This window comes from Pomacea canaliculata, linkage group LG13 (genome assembly GCF_003073045.1).
Source record: "Pomacea canaliculata isolate SZHN2017 linkage group LG13, ASM307304v1, whole genome shotgun sequence".
Lineage (NCBI taxonomy): Eukaryota > Metazoa > Mollusca > Gastropoda > Architaenioglossa > Ampullariidae > Pomacea > Pomacea canaliculata.
Window position 1 is genome coordinate 23,215,924 of NC_037602.1, and position 21,303 is coordinate 23,237,226.

The window sequence follows — 21,303 nt, forward strand, 5'->3', positions numbered from 1 at the left end:
ACAAAAGACACCATTCGTACACAAACCAATACAAGACCTACTATAACTCAATACAAATATGAAGTCATTAATTTGGTTTGGTTCCAATAAATTATCAATCTTAGGCAGGGTGCCGAATTGCAGCTGCAAAACAATATTGCCTGAACTTCATTATTTTCCTTGTTTAGGCAAAACACTTTATTACTACACTTCAGATACATCAATCTGCAATTGACAAGTTTGACAGTACTTGACAAACTGGATTTTTAGGTTTGTTGGGCCCCAGGTCTATTAAGGTTTTTTTTTTCTAAAGGAAATCTAAATATCACCATTAATGATTCAGTCCACTAATAACTTCAACTCACTGGCTGCCTATTTTTCTCTCTGCTAATCAAAATGCTGTTGTATCTATAAGGCTCAATGCAATGTCCATATATTTTCTTACACATGTTTTACTTGCCCAGAAGCTTATTAGCATTAGTTTAAGACATATCACAGCAGATTACATCTGTAACAAGACAAAGTTTTCAATCAAAAGTAAGAGCATTCCTCTATCATAGCTTCTCAATCATTTGCAGAGATGACATTACCAACGCTAAAGCAATAAAACATGGAAACAAACAGTTTATCCTCTATGATTTTAATTTTCTATATGTGCTGCTTACATAATCATAAGCACAACAGCAACATGCTAAATACCGAGTATCACAGTGGTTTATCAGTTTGTAACTTACTGAACAAGGTTTTTCAACTGTCCACCTTCACGAGTCACTGACATGCATACAAAAATATTCTGCGATATCATCTTTTCTTTTTCATGAGTTTATCAAAATGCTCTCTTCAGCTAGGAAATGCAGTGTAATCACTGTCAAACAAGCCAATTGTTACTCCTTCAGCAACGATGTCTGGCAAAGTACCTGAGAAGCATGAAGAATTATATCAGTTTGTACTGTGTCAGCATGTATATGAGAACAATCGACTTGCATAAACACATGAGCCACGGAGATGGATAAGCCAATTAAAGTGTGTTTCCCAAATAAACTTAAATAAACTGAAGTAATACAGTCATCATAACAAAAAGTAACAAAAATGATAACTGTTTCCATGAAAATGACCCCGTACATGTCATAACTACAGTTTGGTTTGTTTAGTAAAGAAAATGAGCTTCACCTCTATGGATGTCCTGCAGGAAAGCATTTTCTGGAAAAGTGATGACTGCCTGGTGAACCACCTTGTGGCTATGATCCACCATATCAAACCTGGAATACAGAACATTTATGATGAAAGTGTCTAATATTAGTTTCCTTCATCTTAATATTAGCATTTGTGTGAATGCATGTACATAATTGCATTTGTGTACATTTTGCAATGCATGTGAATATGTGTGATTTATCAATGGTCTATCAATAATGTTAGGAAAGAAAACAAGTATTTTTCAGCATGCAGGTAACTGAAATCTGACCTAATCTATGCTGATTTTTTTGTTGTTAAACAAGGTGCACAGATTTTGTACTGCACCTGCAACAATTGGTTATTTTGATACTGATTTTCACAAATACTCAAACAAAACAAGTTGGTTAATACTATGTCAAATTAAAAATGTTCTTTTTAAAATAAGTTTGAGAAAAATTGTTGCCTACTTTCTGTTAAATCTTTGAGTGACCATTTTCCCAAATATGTTTTCCATAACCCTTTACATGTTGACTTGTTAGAAGAAATTAAAAAGGTGTCACACTTATACAAATGTCTTATAGTTAAAAGTTGTTATTTAATGTGTTTTAGTTTAGTCTTTTGATTTAATTTTTCAAAAGCACAGACAACAAACCGGAACATAATGCTCAGCATAAAAAGTGCAGGAACAAATTCATAACTCTCAGTACAATTTTTTCTTCAATCAAAATAAATGTTACTTTGTCATGTCACTTACTCAAATCCATCATCTTCAGTTTTAATCTCCAAAAAATGCAAGACTGGTCTGGGAATGGCCTCACAACATACCACACCCTAGACAGATATATACCAATAAATATTACATGCCGATATTACTATTAGTATTTTACTATAGGGAATTGTCATTTAATAAGCTCCTCTTCAGAAAAAAACATGTCTTTCTAAATCATGATGAGTCAAGAGTACATAAAAATTGTAGAGGAAAAAATGTAAGATAAAGGACTATCTCACCAACCTGCAGGTATGCTTCCAGTCCATGGCGCCTCTGTTCTAGAACTTTGTTATTCCATTTTAAAACCTTCTTTGGGGGAAATTCGGGAGTTTTTATCATTTTCTTCACCTATATATAAATATCACAGAAATTAGGACAAAAATAATCCTCTACACACAAAATATTACCTAAAAATTCATTTAATTATACTTTAAATCTAACCAATGAAAATTCATTTTTGTGTGCAAAATACAAGATAAACAATCCAAATGCGTTAATTTTCCTTTATCTAAAAAAATTTTCAACTTGTTATAGTGACCGCAAGTGTTAAACAAATTTTACTGGATATTTGCATGGGAAAAATATTGTCTATTTAATCACCTGTTTGTGCAAATCTTCAAATTCGGTGTATCTTCTTTCAACAGTGTGGCGTCTACCCGACACCCACACATCGACCAGAAACACCTGCCAAAACAATTTTAATATACCATGATACTGGCAGAAAACAGCACACACAAACAGCTAATTTATTACTGAATGTTACTTAAAGACTATTATTTGTGGGAAAATTCTGTGTGTACTTTTCGAATTCATCTGTACAAGCGCAAGATGTTTCACAAATATTATTTATGATTATGGGGACACTTGGTCCATTACTTTCACTTGACTGTCATTTTACCCATCACTCACTGTAAAGGTTTCATCCTCCTCTTTGACTTTCCGAAAACTTGGGACTGAGACCCGAATCAACATATTTTTCCGTTTAGTTTATATTTTAGACAACTGTGGGCATTCTCTCAGCGACTTTCTAGTTTACTATACGATGCTGGACTTTAGGTCAGAAGAGTTCACGTTCGCACTCAGTAGGGGAGGGAACAAAACAATCCTAAGCATCAGCCGCAGTTATCTCCCTGTATTATCCAAGCGTTTTCACCACGGACGTGTACAACTCTTAAACTCTTAGGGGCAGTTTACGACCTTAATTTAGTCTACTTTCATCTCAGTTCAAGGCACGCAGACACGACGTACATTTAACTGTTTTACCTGATCGGTAGGCTCCTCAGCCAAACACCGTACAGTCACCAGGATGGTCTTTGTGTGTGCCGGCGGAACCCACAGCCTGGTGCCAGACGTCATGAATGGTGATTAATGTTGTTACTGACTCTGTTGTGCTGTTTCGTGAGAAATTATTACAAATAAATAAATATTAAGTAACGAGATATTGCTTTAGCTTGGTTGTAGGACTATAAGAGCGGCAACTATACTCCAAGACATACATCGATCCGCGAAACAAACACAAATATGAACCCCAGCAGCAAAGGAATATTGGCTACAGGTGGGGGACATGTCTTGAGTATCCGGGGGCCATGTGGCAAAATGGCGTCCGACCCATAGCGAAAGTGAAACCGGGCCGTAACAACGGGGTCATGTCGGTTTTACCTGTGAAACAAGCGTGGGACGCTTCTCTCCCCCTTGTGACCGCTAGTCAACCCTGATGGCTCATGGGTACGTCCCATCTTTTTTTTTTTTATATATCCCACTATTTATATCTTCAGATTATTGGTATTTTTAGGGATTTCGGCATATCCTGATTTACATATTTCTAAATCAAGACATGCCAAAATTCCTAAAAAAATACCAATATCAAATGGATTATAATAATTTGTGTATTTTGCAATAATTATATATATATAACAAGCAGCAAAAGAGTGCACAAAAGTGCAAAATGTTATAAAAAAACAAACAAACATGATTTGTTATTTATTGGCGTTTATTGAGGTAAAATAAGGATAAAAAGCAAACTAAAAAAATTTTTTTTAATATAAAATTTTTTTTAAAGCATTGTCTCATTTGTATACATAAACAATTTATCATTTATCAAGGTAAAAATATTATCACAAATAAGGATAAAAAGCAAACTAATAAAAAAATAATGTTAAAAATATACAATTTTTTTTAAAGCATTGTCTCATTTGTATACATAAACAATTTATCATTTATCAAGGTAAAAATGTTATCATAAATAAGGATAAAAAGCAAACTGATAAAAAAAAATAATTTTAAAAATATATAAAATTTTTTTTAAAGCATTGTCTGTTTGCATACATAAAAGATGTTTCCTCTTGATATATTAATGCAACATTCGTTATTTAATTATAAGTTGTAGAACGATGCAAAACCATGTATCCATTGACAAAACAATTAAAATTAAATTGCAGTTTCCTTAACACTAATTACATTTTCCCAAAGAAAAGGTTCAAAGATCTATGACAATATATCAAATGATAAGTATGAACTGAATTGCTGTCAAAAAAGAGTGATGCTTTAATAGACATTTCTAAAAATAAATCAAAGTCATGAAATTAACTATAAAAGGTTCTAGGTTGGATTGCAGCTTATGGTATTAACTACAATCTTTTAAAACAGATTAAAATTTTAAATTGCACCTTTATCACTAAGAAAAGGAAACCATCAAACACATGTTTGAAACACAATTATGTTCAAGAATTTTAGAAGGTATTAGAAAAGAACTGTAAACATATAAATGATTCTGAATTTACCACAACACATCTCTTATTGGATCGGGTGAAAATATCCTCATTGATAAATTAATGGGTTAGAGTAAATAATAATCACAGCACAGTTTTATATAATTATATAAATCCAGATTTAGTATATGCAGGTTTATGTACAAGAATTTTACAACTGTAGGTAGAAAGTTGCACAGCTTTACTTGTCCTCCACCCCAGAACAATTAACTGACGTATAGGCTGTGCTCAACCCTTTCCCTTCTGCCATTCTCTTGATCCCTAGCACCAGCTAACCAAGTTGATGCATGCAAGTCAGCATCCGTAGCTTCAGGATAACTTTTTCTTGCAGCATCTAAAAATAGAACAAATATAAGAATATGAGGTCTGCATAAAAAAGTAATCACTTAATTGTAGGTTACTGACCCTAAAATCCAGAATATAATGTGAAACAAAAAGAGGTACAAGCAAATTATACTGATATGTAAAGTGGCATAAAAATTTAAAGCGTTATAAACAGAAAGGAACTACAAGTGGAACTGCATTTGAATTTCAGTTAGAATTTCTATAGGCAGAAAAACTCTGGAAATTCTAATTTCAAAAACAATCCCAATACATGGGAACTGTAAAGATGTCTATAAACTGTCATTTTAATTCCTTTCTACACAGTGTTAACCAGCTGATTAAAGGACTACAGTCACTAGAAATTGCGTAAACATGTGTCCATATTTTATTTTGGCAATGTAATTCAATCACAATAAAATGAGGTAGGGACAGTTCTCCAGGCCTGATTTATCTTCCTGTCATGTTTTTTTTTTTTATGACTCATGAAAATTCTTGTCTGCACCTAGCAGAGTCAAAGGTTAAGGTTCATGAACTAAAAGATAAAGAAACAATCCAAACAGTCCTATTTTATGACAGGCATGTATTAATGTACCGTATACACACACACACAGAGTCAAATATTTAAATCCTTACCCTGAACTGTTTGTAAAATGAAGGGGTGGTTCTTGAGTCCCATTGAAGTTGTAAGATCAGGCCAACTCAGTTGAAAATAGCACAGATAGAATGCCCCTCACTACATGCTTTAATGTGAAGCCCGACGCATCACCGAATGGCATTCCTGAAAACAGACAAAAATAAATACACATCATTTTAAAAAAAATTGCAGTGGGCAACATTATAATACTGTTATGACAACTAGTATTTAAAGACACACCCCCCCCAAAAAAAAGACAGCAACAATTCAGGAAGTTTCATACAACCAAGCAAAAGTGGGTACAGAAAATTTACTATCTGCTCTAATCAATGCCACCATAACAATGCCTTTATTACTTTTTAGTACTGCAAACATGTCATTAGTTTTATACAATGAATGGTATGGTATGGAAACCTTTAAAGGGAATCAGATAAAAAGATTTGACTCCTCCTACTAACAAATCAGAATAAAGCACATACCAAGCATGTCCTTTTTTATGGGTCTGTCTTCATATCTCCCTCAAGACTCTCTACATCTTCTGCTGATTGTTAAGCGAGACTGGAACCCCTCTGGCAGATTTCCCGTGTCATTTGCCTTTCCTGTTCTTGTTCCTCCATCCATGTAAACATCCTTTTAAGGTTGTTTGTATCATTCTTCATCTCTTCCAGAAGAGACAGTTGTTGCATCCCAACTTTCTCTAGTTTAGTTCTAACCTAAGAACACAATAGCAGAAAACATGTAAAATAATGATCTTTTCTAGCTTTGCTATAGTTCACAATGCCTGGAAAATACCATTAATTTTGGTTAATCTTTACCATTTGTCATATCTATCTGATATGTGATCCATATTTGTTTCAATTTTTTCACTATGGCAAAAGGCTGGGATTTTCCGCTTCCAGTTTAACTCATAAAAGCACTGTTCATAACTCTTGGCCAAGGGTAAGAAGAAAAAAAGCTAAAATGATTATAAACAAAATGGCTTTAAATTACCTTCCAAGGGGTTATGGGTCTTTATGCTGGCAGGCTGAAAACCAGACAATGGAATCGGAAGGCGCTGGGGGTGTGAAGGCAAAGGTGAAACAGTCCTTTTTTGAAAGCTGCTACTTGGGGACACCTTGAGATGGTGCCAACCACTAGTGGCAAAGAGTATGGCAATGGTGGTGGACATTGCTGCATAACTGAATGGTCAGCATATAGTGATTCCTCGGCATCCTTCTCTCCTTCGCTGTTAGCTGTGCATCCCTGTGTCAAATGAATACATTTGCATAAACTTTTTTCAGCTTAGTACATTTAAACTGTCAGCTGCTGATAGGTTGTTAAAATTTTTTTAAAGAACATTTTATTGTTATTGTACAAAACTTGTTTATCACTGTATGCTATTTTACCAGAAAGAGGACACAGCCTTGTGTCCCTACATGATGTCCACCAAAAAAAATTCCCTAAAATTAAGCAGAGGAAATGAAAACAGACCGAAATCTAATCGGAGTTATCCGTATCCTTTTTGGTTGAGTGGGAGCATTTTTGTCATCACTCTCCACCTCCGACATTTTTGTCCCTTGCAGATTCAGCTAGATTCTTGGTAGTTACCTGCATGGAAATAAATATACAAGGCAAATAAGATTTCACAAATCAAGATCAAAAGTATAATAATAACACACTCTTATAGTGCAGCATCACAACAAAAGCTACACTATCTGTGGTGTAATGATTGTGTTCAAACAGTTCAGGTATTATCTTTTTCTCCTTCCTTAAATCTGCAGCACACAATAACATAGAAGTCATTTTGACCATTAATGGTCACATGCTTCATAAATTTTCTTTCTGCACAAGGATTATGAATATTATGAATCAAAAAGTAAATTGCACTTACTTAATGACTTGTGCAGGAGAACTGGAAGCATAGGACATGAGGAATCAGCTTTATAGCTCTAATTAATGAAGCTTGCATCTGGTTCAATAGATTGTAGTGGGAAGTTGCACACCCTGTGACCACTTTCATCTTAAAATGCCAGCAGCCAGCTATCTAGAATAACAGTAAAATAATTATTGACCATTATGCAGTTATTATGATTTGTTGTTGAAAAAGACCATTAAAGTTGTCTGAAATGATACTTCCAGTCACAATCAGTTGTCAATGGGCTATCTATATAAGTTTTTTTTTGGTTCACCACTGGGAACACAATCCTTATGCTGCTCTTTGACAAATATTCTTAATTAGCTGCTGCAGTGGAAAGTTTGGTGTTTGAAAAAGTCGTTTAAAGCTAGCCTAAAAAAATATAAAATTGAGAGGCAGAGTTAAGAGTCCAAAGGACCAAATCTGTCAACATTATCAGCAATATGTGACAAAGCAAGTACATTTTACACCAAAAATCCTTTACCATACAAACACTGCTTCTTGAACAAATAAACATGAAATGTTATGAGCCTAATAATCAGCATAGTTCACACACAGCCCAGGACTTGCAAGACAAAAAAAAAAACAAACCCACAATAAATAAGAGAAAAAAATATTATACTGCCCGAAGAAACCTGGCATTTTAACGCTATCGTACCAGTAAACAGACGGAACTGTCGAAGCTCTGTTACGTTCCACTTTCGTAATCGCAATTTGAGGAAATTCTGACAGCTCCAAATTCTCTCCATTGCTAACGGCTAAAGAATTATCAAATGCAAGCGTTCAGAACTGCTGAGCACGATTTCTACCTCTGTCTGGAAAACTTGTGCATTTATTGCGTTAATGTGTACTCTTAATCTTTTTTCTCTTAGAATGATATTCTGCATTAAATTTGGACATTTCTGTAGTTAAAATCTCAATAACTATGTTAATATAGAGTATAAAAATTATACGTACTGTTATCGAAGCGTCGAACACATGTATCAGTATAGAAATTGACCGCTTGAGAAGCTTTTCTGTTGGGAAAAGTGTAGACTCACACATTTGAAAATGGCGGCTTTGCCTGCACGCATGTGGTCGTATGTAGCACGCCATGGCGAAGAGTCATTGCCATTGTTAGGGGTCACGACCCTATATGTGGGCATGATCTCCCGCACTCTGTTTTCGCCTCGGCGAGCGTGGAGCTTGGCTTATGTGCGCATGCGCTGACAGCGGCATGCAAGACGAGTCAAGCATTGCGATAGATTGACCCCCTGTATCACAGTCGGATCAAGACAAACTTGGTGGACCCCTTGAGCTTATGGTTTCCGATGCTGCTAGGGAAAAAGATGGAAATGCTTAGTACTGTATAACTTCGTAATCTAGTGGCTGTTCAACTTTAAAGTAAGGATCATCGGTTCAAGGATGGCTTCGGCCACTATAGATGAAAATATCTCTGGCGATGGAAGGAGAACTTTTAAAGGTCACCTTCTCCATGCCATACCCTGAAGATGGTAAGTTTCGGTTTTGAGAAATGCTGCAAATCCAGCACACACAAGCACGACTTAACAGCATTTGCAACAACTGAAAGTATAATATCCATTCAGCAAGTTTGTAATACTTGTTTATCTACAATGAGCATTTGACCCAAGTATTTTTTATCAGTTAAAAATATTCCTCAAACTAAAGAACCCAAATCCTGATTACACTCCGGGTATTACCGTACTTACGTCCTCGCCGCCGTGGAACGTGCCTAGGGAAGTGGCCCGCTTTCAGAACACCACTTTCTGACTGTGAGCATCTCTGCGTATTCCAATGATCAACTGCAAGCAGCAAAAACAAATGGCGGCTTGTAACTCACGCGACAGCTGTTGCTGTCGAGGGCAGTGCTTCAGTAGAACTTGTCCAAGAAGTGTGATGACACACAACACCAACAGCAACTGTTTTCCAGGGATGCAAACGCGACGTCACGTGACACCTTACTGAAAGTAAAGTACTAAGCGATAAAGTAAAAGAAGTTTTATGTTACATGTATGTTATGTAGCGCGGAAGCAAGAGCGAGTTCACATCCCTTGACAATGTGACAGTAGCAGTAAGTTCAACTGTTCAATAACGATCGAAGCTCATCAAGGAGCGCTGTTGGCTTTGTTGTAACTATTGTGTCTTAAGTCAGACCGTACTGTGGTTCGGCTGCGCACTCTTACAAGAAGCTGGCATCACTTGCCGCGCGAATCTGCCAAACGTATTATGACGAGCCTAAGGGCTGCAGCCGCAAGCATCCGATTAGCCAACCGAATTCCGAGAAAGCGAGAACTGTGATGGCCTGTGATATGGATACAAACTGTTGTAAGCGTTACAGTCAATCTAACAAGTATGGAGAGCAGATGCAGCACCATCTGTGGCCACAACATGTCGGCGAACGTCACCGCAACTCCACTCTTGTTTATACTCCATCCTACACCTTTGTTATGCCATTTAGCTGCTTTCTAAGCTCAGGAGGCACACCTCTGCTGTTGACCTCATCCAGAGATAACATAGAGGGGGTCAGCGTTAACGTTGCAGGCACGAGGATGTTCTGTGCATCTGCAGTCAGGCTTTCTTTGCCGGCGGTCTGGTGATGTACAGGTGAAGCGAAACAAGAAGAATCGTGGACTGAAGGGTCATACCTAGCTTCATTTCCTCCTGGATGTAGGACCTGTTTCAAGGGCTGGACTAGTTGCCCCGTGATATAACCTTTAGCTGCTGACTCGGGATGAAAGACGAGCGACCAGCCTTCGCATGTCGGCAACTCTTTAGAGTGATTACAGCTCAGCAGATTACTTGCTTGTCTCTAGCTACGAGGAAGTTGAAGGGGTGGAGCCCTCGAGTCATTGCCGATGACGGTTCCACAGGGAAGACGGAAGTATTGCGGCTCTGAATACACACTTGGCGACACTCAGGCTCAAGGACAGGGACAGAAAAGATAATCTTCCGCGCGTGCGTTTCAGATAAATGTGGAGATACAAGATGAACTGGGGAGACTGTTATATCTCTGTTTACATCAGAAAATGCCAACTTCTAGCAGCACACTCAAAACTAAAAAGACCAAGAAAAACAATTCTTAAAATAGTCTAGAGGATATACTGGCTCACGCTTGAACATTAATGTAGTATCAACAGATTACCTTACAAATGTTGAGCTAAAATCTGTACATCCCCTGCATTCATTTTTTCCAATTTCCCGGTTTAGTGATCGACTACAACGCCATGCAGCGTAAGCAGGAGGATGATCTGTTCAGGAAGGCTTATGTCTTACACAGTATGCACACAAGCTGTGATGTCACCACCGTTGATAGTTCCTCACATTCAATGGAAGTCTCACGGACACTTTAAAATGTTTTTTTGTGATAACCACAAAATCTGAACTGCCGCCTCAGAATACTTACAGCAGGTAGAGGTCCAGGGTAAGCCAGTGATATTGTAGTGAGTTGTGGTAGGTCTTGTACTGTCCCGAACTAATGTATTATTTCATGTATGAATGGCGTCTTGTATCTGACGTCTTGTGTGCGTCATTTGAAGCTGTAAATGACGTCATATATAAGATTAAAAAAAAAAGTTGCTCTAAAAATGGCCGAGTGAGAAGGAAAACACATCTCCGCCATTTTCTTTATAACTCTTTCAGTGACTTTTCTCTGAACTTGTGCCTCTTTTATTCGATTCACCTGTAAATCCTCATCATCTGCGGGAGCTCGTCGAGCGTTGTGTTGTTTGTGCGTCATGCGTATGTATGATAAGTGTACGTTCGTCCTGTTTCTTCCTGATATAATATACATCCCAGGGCAGGCAATAATTATATCTCAAGACCTGTACCTGTGTATAATTATCAATGAATCCTACACCTGATAGAGATATTTTGAGATGCAATGACGTTTCTTAAAATTTAACAAATGTATTTAAACAGCGAATTTAATGATCAAAACATATTCTCACGATGTTGAAACCAAACCTTGCCCACATTTTTTAATCAATAGTATCTTGAATGATACTAGAATAGACCCCTCCATCCCCCCCAAAAAATAATGTTTGCTATGACTCTGCAGTTGTATATGAGTATATCCCATATGTGAGCTCATTTTGTCCACACCAACACCAAAGCTGATCAACATGCTGCAAAATAATGCCTCAACATGTGGCACATAAGTGAGATAAGATACAGGTCTCAGGCCACTACAAAGAAATTAAAAAAAATCAACCTTATCTTCAAAAAAATGTGATGGTTACCTGTCTCTTTTGCACAACATCCTAACTGTGGACGGATTAAAAACAAGCAGAAGTAAATAAGTATTAAATGACACTAATGCCTACTTTAAAGAAACAAAAAACTAAAAATATGACCAGTCACAAATCTGAGAAACCTGAAAAATATAACAGCACAATCTAGATGAGTTTTTAGTGAGCAGAGAGTAAAAAGTAAGATAGTGCAGATATACCTGGTGGAGGATGGATAGATGAAAAAAACAAACATTGTTTGGCTCCAAAGACAACACAAACCACACAGAATATTGTAGACAGGGAACAAGAATAATCAATCCAATTACAGACAGTACTGCTAGGCAGTGTCACTATCAAAATCCATGCCAGTTATATTTAGAAACCTATAACACAGCTATCAAAATATTCTGACTGCCTTCCACTGCCCGTTCTCGGAATAGTTTTATACACCAGTCTGTTGTCTTACTGAATAAGTGTTGGAAGGATTTGTGAGTGTGAGGGTGTGGGTGTGTGGTTTTGGGAATATAGTTTTAGTGTTGTTTCTTATTTAGTCGGGTATTTACATGGACTGTAGGTGTTTGTGTGAGATGATAGTTTGAGTGGAATTAAGTTGTTATTAAGTTTTTATTCTAAGTTTTATTATCAGCCAGTTGTTTTACCACGTCTTTTAATTTCTCCTAGTGAGATAATAAAGTTAAATTGAATTGAATTGAATTGAATTGAAATAATAATAATAAGGATAATAATTGATTTTTTTAAGCTCAATGTGCTGTGAACCTCTGAATGAAAAACTACAAACCAAAAGTGAATCATACAACAAACACCAGCAGCAACATGCGGATGACACCCTGGCAAATATGAATGAAGTGTATGGATGAAGATAAATAGCCAAATAAGTGGACGGGCTCACTTAATAAATTTCTATTTATAATAGATTTGCATTTTGAGGCTAGACTTGGAATCTTATGTTCAAAGAGTAAGGGGCAGAGTTTCAAATGGTGAGGGCTGAAAAGAAGACTAAAGAAAGGGAGAAAACTGGTAAGGCAACAGGAGCTCAGACAGGTTTTCGACGACGAGGACGACAGCTCAGTGTCACCGTCTACTGATCATGTTGCAAATGGTAGCCAGTGGAGTTCCCAGAGGAGTGTCATAGTTTGTTCTTCACAGCTTGAAAACAATACCAGCAGCATGGTTATGAGCCCATCTTGAAGTTTTCCAGACTCATGACAGTCTGGGAATGTGAGATGTTCACAGATCTAGTATTAATAGTAGTATGAAGTGGTCCCCGTCACAAGCATAGTAAGTCATTCACCATTTGCCCAAATGTATCTAAAATCTTAAATAGGTTACATATATACTACAAGCTTGAGACAAACTTGTTTTAACACCACGTGATCTATTGAGGAAAAAATGATATATAATGCATCATTTTGAGACATATGAAGTTCATCTCTTTAAACATTTTATTCATCATCTACCAGACATTACATAAAAAATGAGACTGAAAATGATAAAATATTTTAATGCAAGCCCTCTGCAAGTGTTTATTTCATGAGATGTCAAACGTCATAAGAACCAGAGACAAAAATTAAACACCATGCAGTCGATGACACAAAATTGCATATGCACATGCACACAGCTATAAGTCAGCCAGTTTTTCACGGTATTTGTATGCCTCGAAATTACACACTCTCTGTCCATTGATGTAGTGCAATGCCATGAAACACACATTACACATGAAACAGGGGCTCTCAGGTGTCAGTGGACTGTCAACAACCATCCACCTAGAACAGAAACAACTGTCTGAAATATCTAATACATACTGCATCTCAGTTACATGGTTAAAGTCCTTTCAGGTCTACAACATATATAGATATGGAAAATAATAATAATAAATGCAAAATTTGTAAATCGCATACTCACACTCCTAAGGAGCATGCTCTTAGCAGTTAAGAACAAGAACGAAACATGGACAGCCTACGAAGGACGAGAAAAGAAATAGCATATGAACTATAAAATAATAAGCAACTGTACTAAATGAATAAGATCAAATACAAAAACACAAAGAGGAACCAAATAACAAGAACAAGAGCTGCGAATAACATGATATTGTAAAAGGAAGGGTGTGAAAAAGGACTAGCATTGTGGGAAAGGTTGTTAGGAATAATGTTTATGGAAGAGGTGCTTCTTCAGTGCACAAGAAGAGTAAGGAGACAATCATCAGACTAGGAGCGGAGTTGTCTAGCTGGGATGTAAGGAGAGGGGTGGCGTGGTCCAACAGTTTCCTAGCTCAAAGCACCAGAAGTGGTTACACTAATATGTTTGAAGTAGATGAAGTATACTGTTAAACCTTTTTATTCTTTGAAAATGTTAACTGTTTATTCAAAATTTTGGGCTTACTTATGAACTATTTATGCATAAGACACAGCTGCATAGTGGTTCTTAGAGGCTGCAATGTTTTGAACTCTTTCACAAAGAAAAACACACCCTAATTAGTGACACAGGTGACACCAACTGACAAGAGAGGCATTTTCTGTCAAATCAGTTTTCTCCACTTTGCTCAGCTCTTCCTCGTTAAACTCAGATTAAAATTTCTATGGTACTATAATGGTACCATACTACATCCAAGATGTCAGCCATTTGATGACCTGAAAGCAAAGCTCATGCCAAATGGGTTGGATGACATCAACAAAAAATGGCAGCCTTTTAATACTGCCCCAGACTTGTGTTTTGGATACGATTGTTTACTTGTTTTGAAACCAGAAATTTTAAGCAGAAATGATTCAGAGAAAAATTATCATTCAAACACAACTATTTCCGTTGATTTTCAGTCAATTGAAAACACGAAGTTGACCTACTGTCTCTTGCTTCTTCAACGTTACGTTACTGGGTAACATTCAATAGCAAAGGGAATTCACATACAACAGAGTTACAGTTAAGTCAGCTCTACACACATAAAAATGAAGTTGATCCATTGTCTTCTCAACAATGAAGCCTTTAAGAACGTATGCACACTTATTCCATCACCATGTTTTCCTGTGCAATCAACAATGACATAGTTTCCATATTGCACTTGGGCTTTCGATATTGATAGGAGATTTTTGTTTAAGTCTCTTGTTTTGACGTGTATAGTCATGCTTACAGGGGACAAGAGTAAAGTAACTTTGATCGAATCAGCTATCTTGCTATTTTGCATCAGTCATAGAGAGATTGTTGGATTTTGTTTAAATGTACATAAATGAATTAAATATGACTTAAAAATGTCTATTTAACCATAATTTATCTGTATATTGTAAATATATTTTATATTCCCCATCCTACCATTAACTTTCTACACTTACCGTGCAGATTCCATCTGGCAGGCCCTACATATGGTACGCTTGTTAATCGTCTCGCTCACTAGAAAAGGGTACATGGTGATGTCCTGGGGATCCTCAGAATGCAGCAATCTGTCATTTTCAAAGAATAATAGATTTAATAAATGTAGTTGTAATAAATGCATAAAATGCTCTTCACACCTTTAACATTCTGGAAAGTATGCTAAGCCTGTGTAATAAACTAATGCAACTGCTACAGACTTTGTCCCAATTTACACTTAGGATATCTAATCAACTTAGTCTTGTATATTTTTTGTTTTAAAAAAAGCAATGACATTAGATCTCACCTCAAGTCGGTGAAGACAAGCAAATGTTCACAATTTCCTTGATGCTGGTAGAGGTATGGCACACCAAACTGAATCTCAAGATCACTGAATGTAGTTTCTTCCATTTTCGCTGTGCTGAAGTTCCCTGATCCGTGCTTTACTTCTGCAGCCCACTGCAAAATAGGTCTGCAAGAAGAAAACAAAACTGAAGCATTATTATGCATTGTTTGTTTAATAATACATTATTAACTAAAAAGATAGGAGCACTTAACAAGTCAAAGAAAGTCTGAAGGCAGTTAAAGAGTAAAATTATGCCAAAAATACTTTATAGCAGAAAGCACATTCAACTTATGCTTTCAAATCTACATCACAGATGGAAATATTTTTTGTGATATAGTTTCTAGACTAAACAAACATATTGATGAGGTTTTATATAGAAGTATCAAAGGAAAACCAGATTTAGTTTTCCTGATATTGCATACTACATAAGCAACTATAAACTGTGTATACATCGAAGGATTGGTCTTTCTTGAAACACACAATAATGATCTACTAATCTTCATATATGTAGTCCATGTACAGATTACACATCAAATACAAAAAGTACACAATCTCAGACACACACACATTGATAGTAGATATTTTACAACTTACAAGCTGTAATCCCTATTGTCTGGCTCTCTCATATCATTATAGAAGGTATTCTCAATGAAGAACAGGGCTGATTTGTAGATGTTCTACAAAGGTAAAGCAAATCATTTACAAGTATAAATTATGTGTCAAATTGATACATCTGTTAACAATAAAGCAAACATGAGCATGTCTGTAGGTGAAGGGAAGTAAATACATGTATCTTTCCTCTTGTTGAAAAAAAAAACTTCATCAAGCAGCGTGCTGTGAATGTGTGCACACATACCTACATAAGTTCATGCACATTCACCCACGTGGATGCAATTTTTAAAAGTGTGTTATGCATTATTATTATTATTAACATTTACACAAATTTCTTTTGTTCGTGCTCTTAATTGCAACACTGTACTGTTACACTTATCAGCGTAAACACGCAACATTTCAGAAAAGCGCAATTATGCTTGCAGCTGACCTTTGCTGGCTCAAGAACTTGTTTTCCAATTGTGGGGTAGTCGCTCAGATCTCCTGCTATGGCATCGTCTTTCATGCAGGTAATGTGGTCACGCAGCTCTGTCAGCTTCTGAGTTCCCAAGACAAGAAAAGTCTCTCCCTTCAACAGAAAAAGAAAATCTATCCATATTTGTAAAATCTTAACTTTTGGGAACAAATAATGAGAAAATACAATCTAAATATTATATATACAAGCCTGAATAAAAAAGAAATATAAAAGGAATGCAGATTGTACCAATGAAAATAAATTATCTTCATAATTTTGTAATCTTCTGAATTATTATAATCATTCAATCCATTTTTATACTTTCCTTGGCTATAGCTTTGACTTTTCTTCAGTTTCTCTCTCTTTTTTTTGTGACAGAACACGTTCAGACACCACTGAGGTGACACTGACAACACAGCATGAAATACACGCAACAGCATTAGCATGCACTATTGTGTAAAAGCAAAATGAATTATTGCTTTACATGGTGTGATATGATACTAAATAAATATGATCTCTGTACTAAATGTACCTTTCCAACAACGGAACTGTTCACTTTAGGACGAAGTATTTTCACTGTCAGTACAACATTAGGGATCTGAACTCTTCTCTCTGTTGGTACTTCCACGCTGCTGTCTGGTGGAAGCTGCACACAAAGAAAATAATTGTATGATCACTTTGATTCATATCAATCTTGATAACTGGTGATACAGGCCAGAAAAAGTTTCATTATACATTCTCCTATATTTGCATTTCAAACATTGCTAATTTGTCAGACCAGCAGCAACCTTCACTTTTACTGAACAGCTTTTCTGGTGTAGTTTGTAGTAGACAAGTACAAATATTCCTTCTTTATAAACACTGCAATCAGACTCTCAGGGAAACCTTTTAGATTAGGGTACTGTATCTCCCTAGTAATTCACCTGAACCATGGTTTCAATCCACTTGTTTAGTATTCAAACTTCTTAGTTTTAGGTTCAATGAAAATGAAATTTGTGACACTGAGAACCATCTGGAGCTGATGCTAAAAATACATCTGCTTATCATGTTTTCATTTTTTCAAAAGAAAATTTTGTCCCTCAACTCATTTCTTAAAAACAACATTAGCATGCTGAACTTGTCACAACAGGAAAATGCTGTCACCATAAAAAAAAAGCAGTAAATAAGTTTTTGCTAAAAAACTCCTTCACCATTCCATTTTTATTTGAAAATGACAATACAACACATAAATAATCTCCTTAACTTTTACCTTCATAACATCCATGACTCTATATTTCATCTTCTGCATTGCAAACAGTTTGTAATCCACTTGTTTTCGCCGCTCAAGCTCTCGTTCTTGGTATCTGTTAAATGTTTTACAGCTTTTATAGGCAGGTAGCAGCTTTATCTAATCAAGGTACTCAACAAGAAATGTTATATCAAACATCAAAGTACTACAAATTTCAAATTTATTATTTGCTATTTTACACCTATGTTCTCTCTAAATTTCAAAGAAAGAATGAACTCTTACTTGACACATGTGAGATCAATGTGTTTTGGCAAGCCCTTCATCTTCAGGAGATGGTTTTTATCTGCTGGTTCCTCTCCACACAACAAAGTTTGAACTCTGCACATACATTTAAATAAAATTTGTAATTTAAATTGTAACTTTTGGCCAAAGGACTCAGATTTCTGTGACTAATTTTGGAACTAGTGTAAAATGAACAATGCATAGCAAACTATCTCCACAAGGAACATATGATGTTGCCAGGTAATGAACTGGAGGAAAAGGGAAATATGCCACAGAATGTGAAGTACATCAGAACTAATCTTAACGCTCACTGGTTCTCATGTAAATGGTGACAATTACTTACAGGTTGTGTGTGTGTGTGTGTGAGGAGTGCCAAAAACAGGCAAGTCAACACAACCTGACTTAGGTTGATCACACAAGAAGGCTAGAGTTGGTATGAACTAAGAGACAGATCACAGTATTTACTGATACGAAGAAATGGAAGTACATGGAAATGTGCAAGCAAGCAATGGCAATTAGGTATGTGTTTAACTGTGAATGTTTATAGAAGAGGTGCATTTTCAGTGCACGTTTAAAGGATTCAATGGTGGGTAGGTGGAGGATATGGAAAGGGAGAGAGTTTCATTGTCTGGCTGCACAATAACTAAAAATCCTGTGGCCATATGTTGTTGTTTTGGTGACAGGAAGAGTAAGGAGATGATCACCAGATGAGGAGTGGAGTTGTCTAGCTGGGATGTAAGGGAAGAGTAGTTCAGAGAAATAATCAGGGCAGCTGCCAACAAAGAAATGAATAATACACAGCATGGACAGTTTGTACTGGATGTGAGAACGGATAGGTAGCTAGTCCCAATTAGAATATATCAACGTGCAACAACCTAATGGTCCACCAGCCATCCAACTTCTTCTCACTGCAATTTATAGTCAAAAACTAAATCATTTGAGCCAAAGCAATTGAAAACAGTGTAAATTGTTAACAGTTTTAGGCATAATTACTTCACTTGGACTTAACAAGTATTTAAAAAAAAACTATCAAGCTTGTGGATTTATAAACTACTTTGATTGCTTTCATCATCAAGTGGAACCCATTAAGACATGGAAAAATTATTATGTTTTATTTGTTAACTTGTTCTATTACTACCAACATCAATGGTCTTACCCACACACATCAGACAGCTCTTCCACGAGATCATCAGCAACTCCCATATTCCTTGCAATGTATGAATTTGATTCTCTTTCTGAAGAATAACGGGATAACTCATGTATATCTTTGTCCCAGGATGCAAGAAATTTCTTTACGCTGATGACTGACTCAGAAGCTGCTGCTGTTTCTCTTAAAACATGTGCATCACTCCTATCGCTGGCTGGAAACATCGTGAATCTGCTTCTATCTCGATTATTATGATGGACCGGTCAGTTTGTGTCAGTCACGGAGGAAATATCTGACTTAGCCTTACACTAATAATTAAAAAAATCTAATTTTTAATGAATACTTCCCATAAACGTCGTTCCAAAAGTTCGAAAAGAGATTCCAAAACAATCGCAATCTCTCCTGTTAGCTGTTCAACTGTGTATAGACTTGAGCTTTTCTTCATAAAGAAGCATTAATTTATTTCTTGCTATTTCAGTTTCGTCGTCAGATAATGGAGATACAAATTTAACCCTGGAAATAAACAAAAACATTGTAAGTCCATCGATTCCACCGTAAGTTTCTTAAGGTAACTCCATCTGTGTAGTGAATGACTGAATTAACTCCCTTTTCCGCAATGACGTAATTGGCGCCAAAACTTCGCAGGAAAAAGACCTACGGTTTTTTGTAGCACCATTACATTCACTCTGGTGTCAGTTCACAGTTCCAATTTTTACCCGTAAGTACGTGCAAAATTATTACAACAACAAACTTCGTGTCCTCCCTTTTCTCCTGTTAGTTCGCAATACAAGTTCTTGGTCAGCCTGTTGTCTCGGTCCATTGCAGCAAGTGAAATCCCTATAGTAGCATATACACTGTGAGGATATCCCTTCCCACCATTATAGTCCTTTTTCACACCCTTCACTGCTCATTTTTATCATGATACTCTCAGTTCTTGCTATTTGGTTCCTCTTTGCATTTTCTGTTCTTGTTTTTATTCATCCTTAGGACTGTTGTTTATTCTTTCTTAGTTCTTGTGTTATTTGATTGTTTTCCTGTCCCTTGTATTCTGTCCATGTCTTGTTCTTGTTCTTAGGCGCTAAGCATTTTCCTTAGGAGTGTGAGTATGCTCTTTACAAATTTCTTCATAAAAGAATGTAACTGTCATGAGAAAAACTTTAAAAGTTTATTAAGTTCTTGTATTTATGGATAGTGTAAAAGTGAAGCCTTTAATTGTGTCTTGTCAGTGGTATTATTGCTTGAACATTCTTTACAATTTACTCTTTTTCAGTTCTGCAATTATCTGAAGATGTTGGGACTACTTGTGGGAGTAGTTATTGCTAATTTTCAGGGGTACTTATGGTATCACTCACTCACATTTGGGAACATATGGTTATCAGCTACGTTTCCTAATGAAAAAAAGGAAGTGGTGGTGGCGCGAAGATCTTCTGCTGCTTACATTGTTTCACTGGTGTCTTCTGTTGCTCTTGGCTTATTACTCAACTTCATTCTTCTGTGAGTGGTTGGACAAAAATAAAACTAAAAGTTACTCATTAATTTGTGATAAAAATGTCAAGGTTTTCTGTTATCTTAACTTTCTAGGGACTTAAAGCTAAAGAATTGTCACCCCTTCTCATTCCATTTATCATTTTGTGCTATGACTTTGAGATTATGGGCACATACCAAGATCTTTTTTTTTTGCAGACACTATCATTCTTTCTCTGGAATCTTTATCTCAAATTTTGTTTTCTGGAATTAAGACTACAAAAGCAAAAGCTTGGTTGAATCTATCATAATACATTAGAAAATTTTTCTTATATAGATAGCAGTATTGCAGGTTGAGTAATTGCAGTTAGTTTTATTAATCATAGGGTATTGTTCTTAAAAAATACAGAGTTTCAAGTGTGACCAAATTTCTCTATTGATTTGGGTTTTTTTTTTTGTATGCCAACAGGCACTTTTTCAAAGTAAAGACTGTGGTGGATGGTATCAAGTTTGCGGCTGGACTGGTTTCTCTTGCCACTCTAATTGATGTGCCTCATCTTATGTTTTCTCAACGAAACATTGTTGCATTTATTATCAACCACCTTCATAATGCAGTTACTGTCATTACCATGGCTGCATGTTT

At 36.2% G+C, this 21,303-nt stretch overlaps 2 protein-coding genes across 4 annotated transcripts; both read right to left on the minus strand.

Annotated features, from left to right (window-relative positions):
• Positions 1–153: 153 nt before the first annotated feature.
• LOC112553932 (sorting nexin-24-like) lies at positions 154–11,063 on the minus strand. 3 transcript variants are annotated; one of them, XM_025221428.1, is made up of 8 exons: positions 10,945–11,063; positions 9,251–9,343; positions 3,185–3,312; positions 2,522–2,605; positions 2,165–2,269; positions 1,907–1,983; positions 1,150–1,238; positions 154–896 (listed from the first exon to the last, which is right to left on the minus strand). In XM_025221428.1, the coding sequence occupies exons 3-8, from the start codon at positions 3,275–3,277 to the stop codon at positions 820–822; spliced, it is 525 nt and encodes a 174-aa protein (XP_025077213.1). In that variant the 5' UTR covers positions 3,278–3,312; positions 9,251–9,343; positions 10,945–11,063; the 3' UTR covers positions 154–819. The 3 variants fall into 3 exon arrangements, with proteins under 3 accessions (XP_025077213.1, XP_025077212.1, XP_025077214.1); XM_025221427.1 differs by lacking the exon at positions 10,945–11,063 and having other exon boundaries at positions 9,251–10,341; XM_025221429.1 differs by lacking the exons at positions 3,185–3,312; positions 9,251–9,343; positions 10,945–11,063 and adding an exon at positions 2,831–2,989.
• Positions 11,064–13,276: 2,213 nt separating this feature from the next.
• LOC112554345 (snRNA-activating protein complex subunit 3-like) lies at positions 13,277–19,792 on the minus strand. Its single transcript, XM_025222084.1, has 9 exons — positions 19,206–19,792; positions 18,050–18,145; positions 17,789–17,882; positions 17,072–17,185; positions 16,516–16,653; positions 16,068–16,150; positions 15,435–15,599; positions 15,112–15,219; positions 13,277–13,554 (listed from the first exon to the last, which is right to left on the minus strand). The coding sequence occupies exons 1-9, from the start codon at positions 19,418–19,420 to the stop codon at positions 13,410–13,412; spliced, it is 1,158 nt and encodes a 385-aa protein (XP_025077869.1). The 5' UTR covers positions 19,421–19,792; the 3' UTR covers positions 13,277–13,409.
• Between the last annotated feature and the right edge of the window lie 1,511 nt (positions 19,793–21,303).

Bases quoted from the DNA above. Each gene is read 5' to 3' on its own strand.
- LOC112553932 (XM_025221428.1), bottom strand. From the start codon at position 3,277: ATGACGTCTGGCACCAGGCTGTGGGTTCCGCCGGCACACACAAAGACC. The intron at 2,606-3,184 runs GTAAAACAGTTA...TTGTTTTGGCAG, and splicing joins CTGAGGAGCCTACCGATCAG to GTGTTTCTGGTCGATGTGTG. The intron at 897-1,149 runs GTGAAGCTCATT...CATGCTTCTCAG, and splicing joins CCTGCAGGACATCCATAGAG to GTACTTTGCCAGACATCGTT.
- LOC112554345 (XM_025222084.1), bottom strand. From the start codon at position 19,420: ATGTTTCCAGCCAGCGATAGGAGTGATGCACATGTTTTAAGAGAAACA. The intron at 15,600-16,067 runs GTAAGTTGTAAA...TTCTTCTTGCAG, and splicing joins GACAATAGGGATTACAGCTT to ACCTATTTTGCAGTGGGCTG. The intron at 15,220-15,434 runs GTGAGATCTAAT...TGAAAATGACAG, and splicing joins CTTGTCTTCACCGACTTGAG to ATTGCTGCATTCTGAGGATC.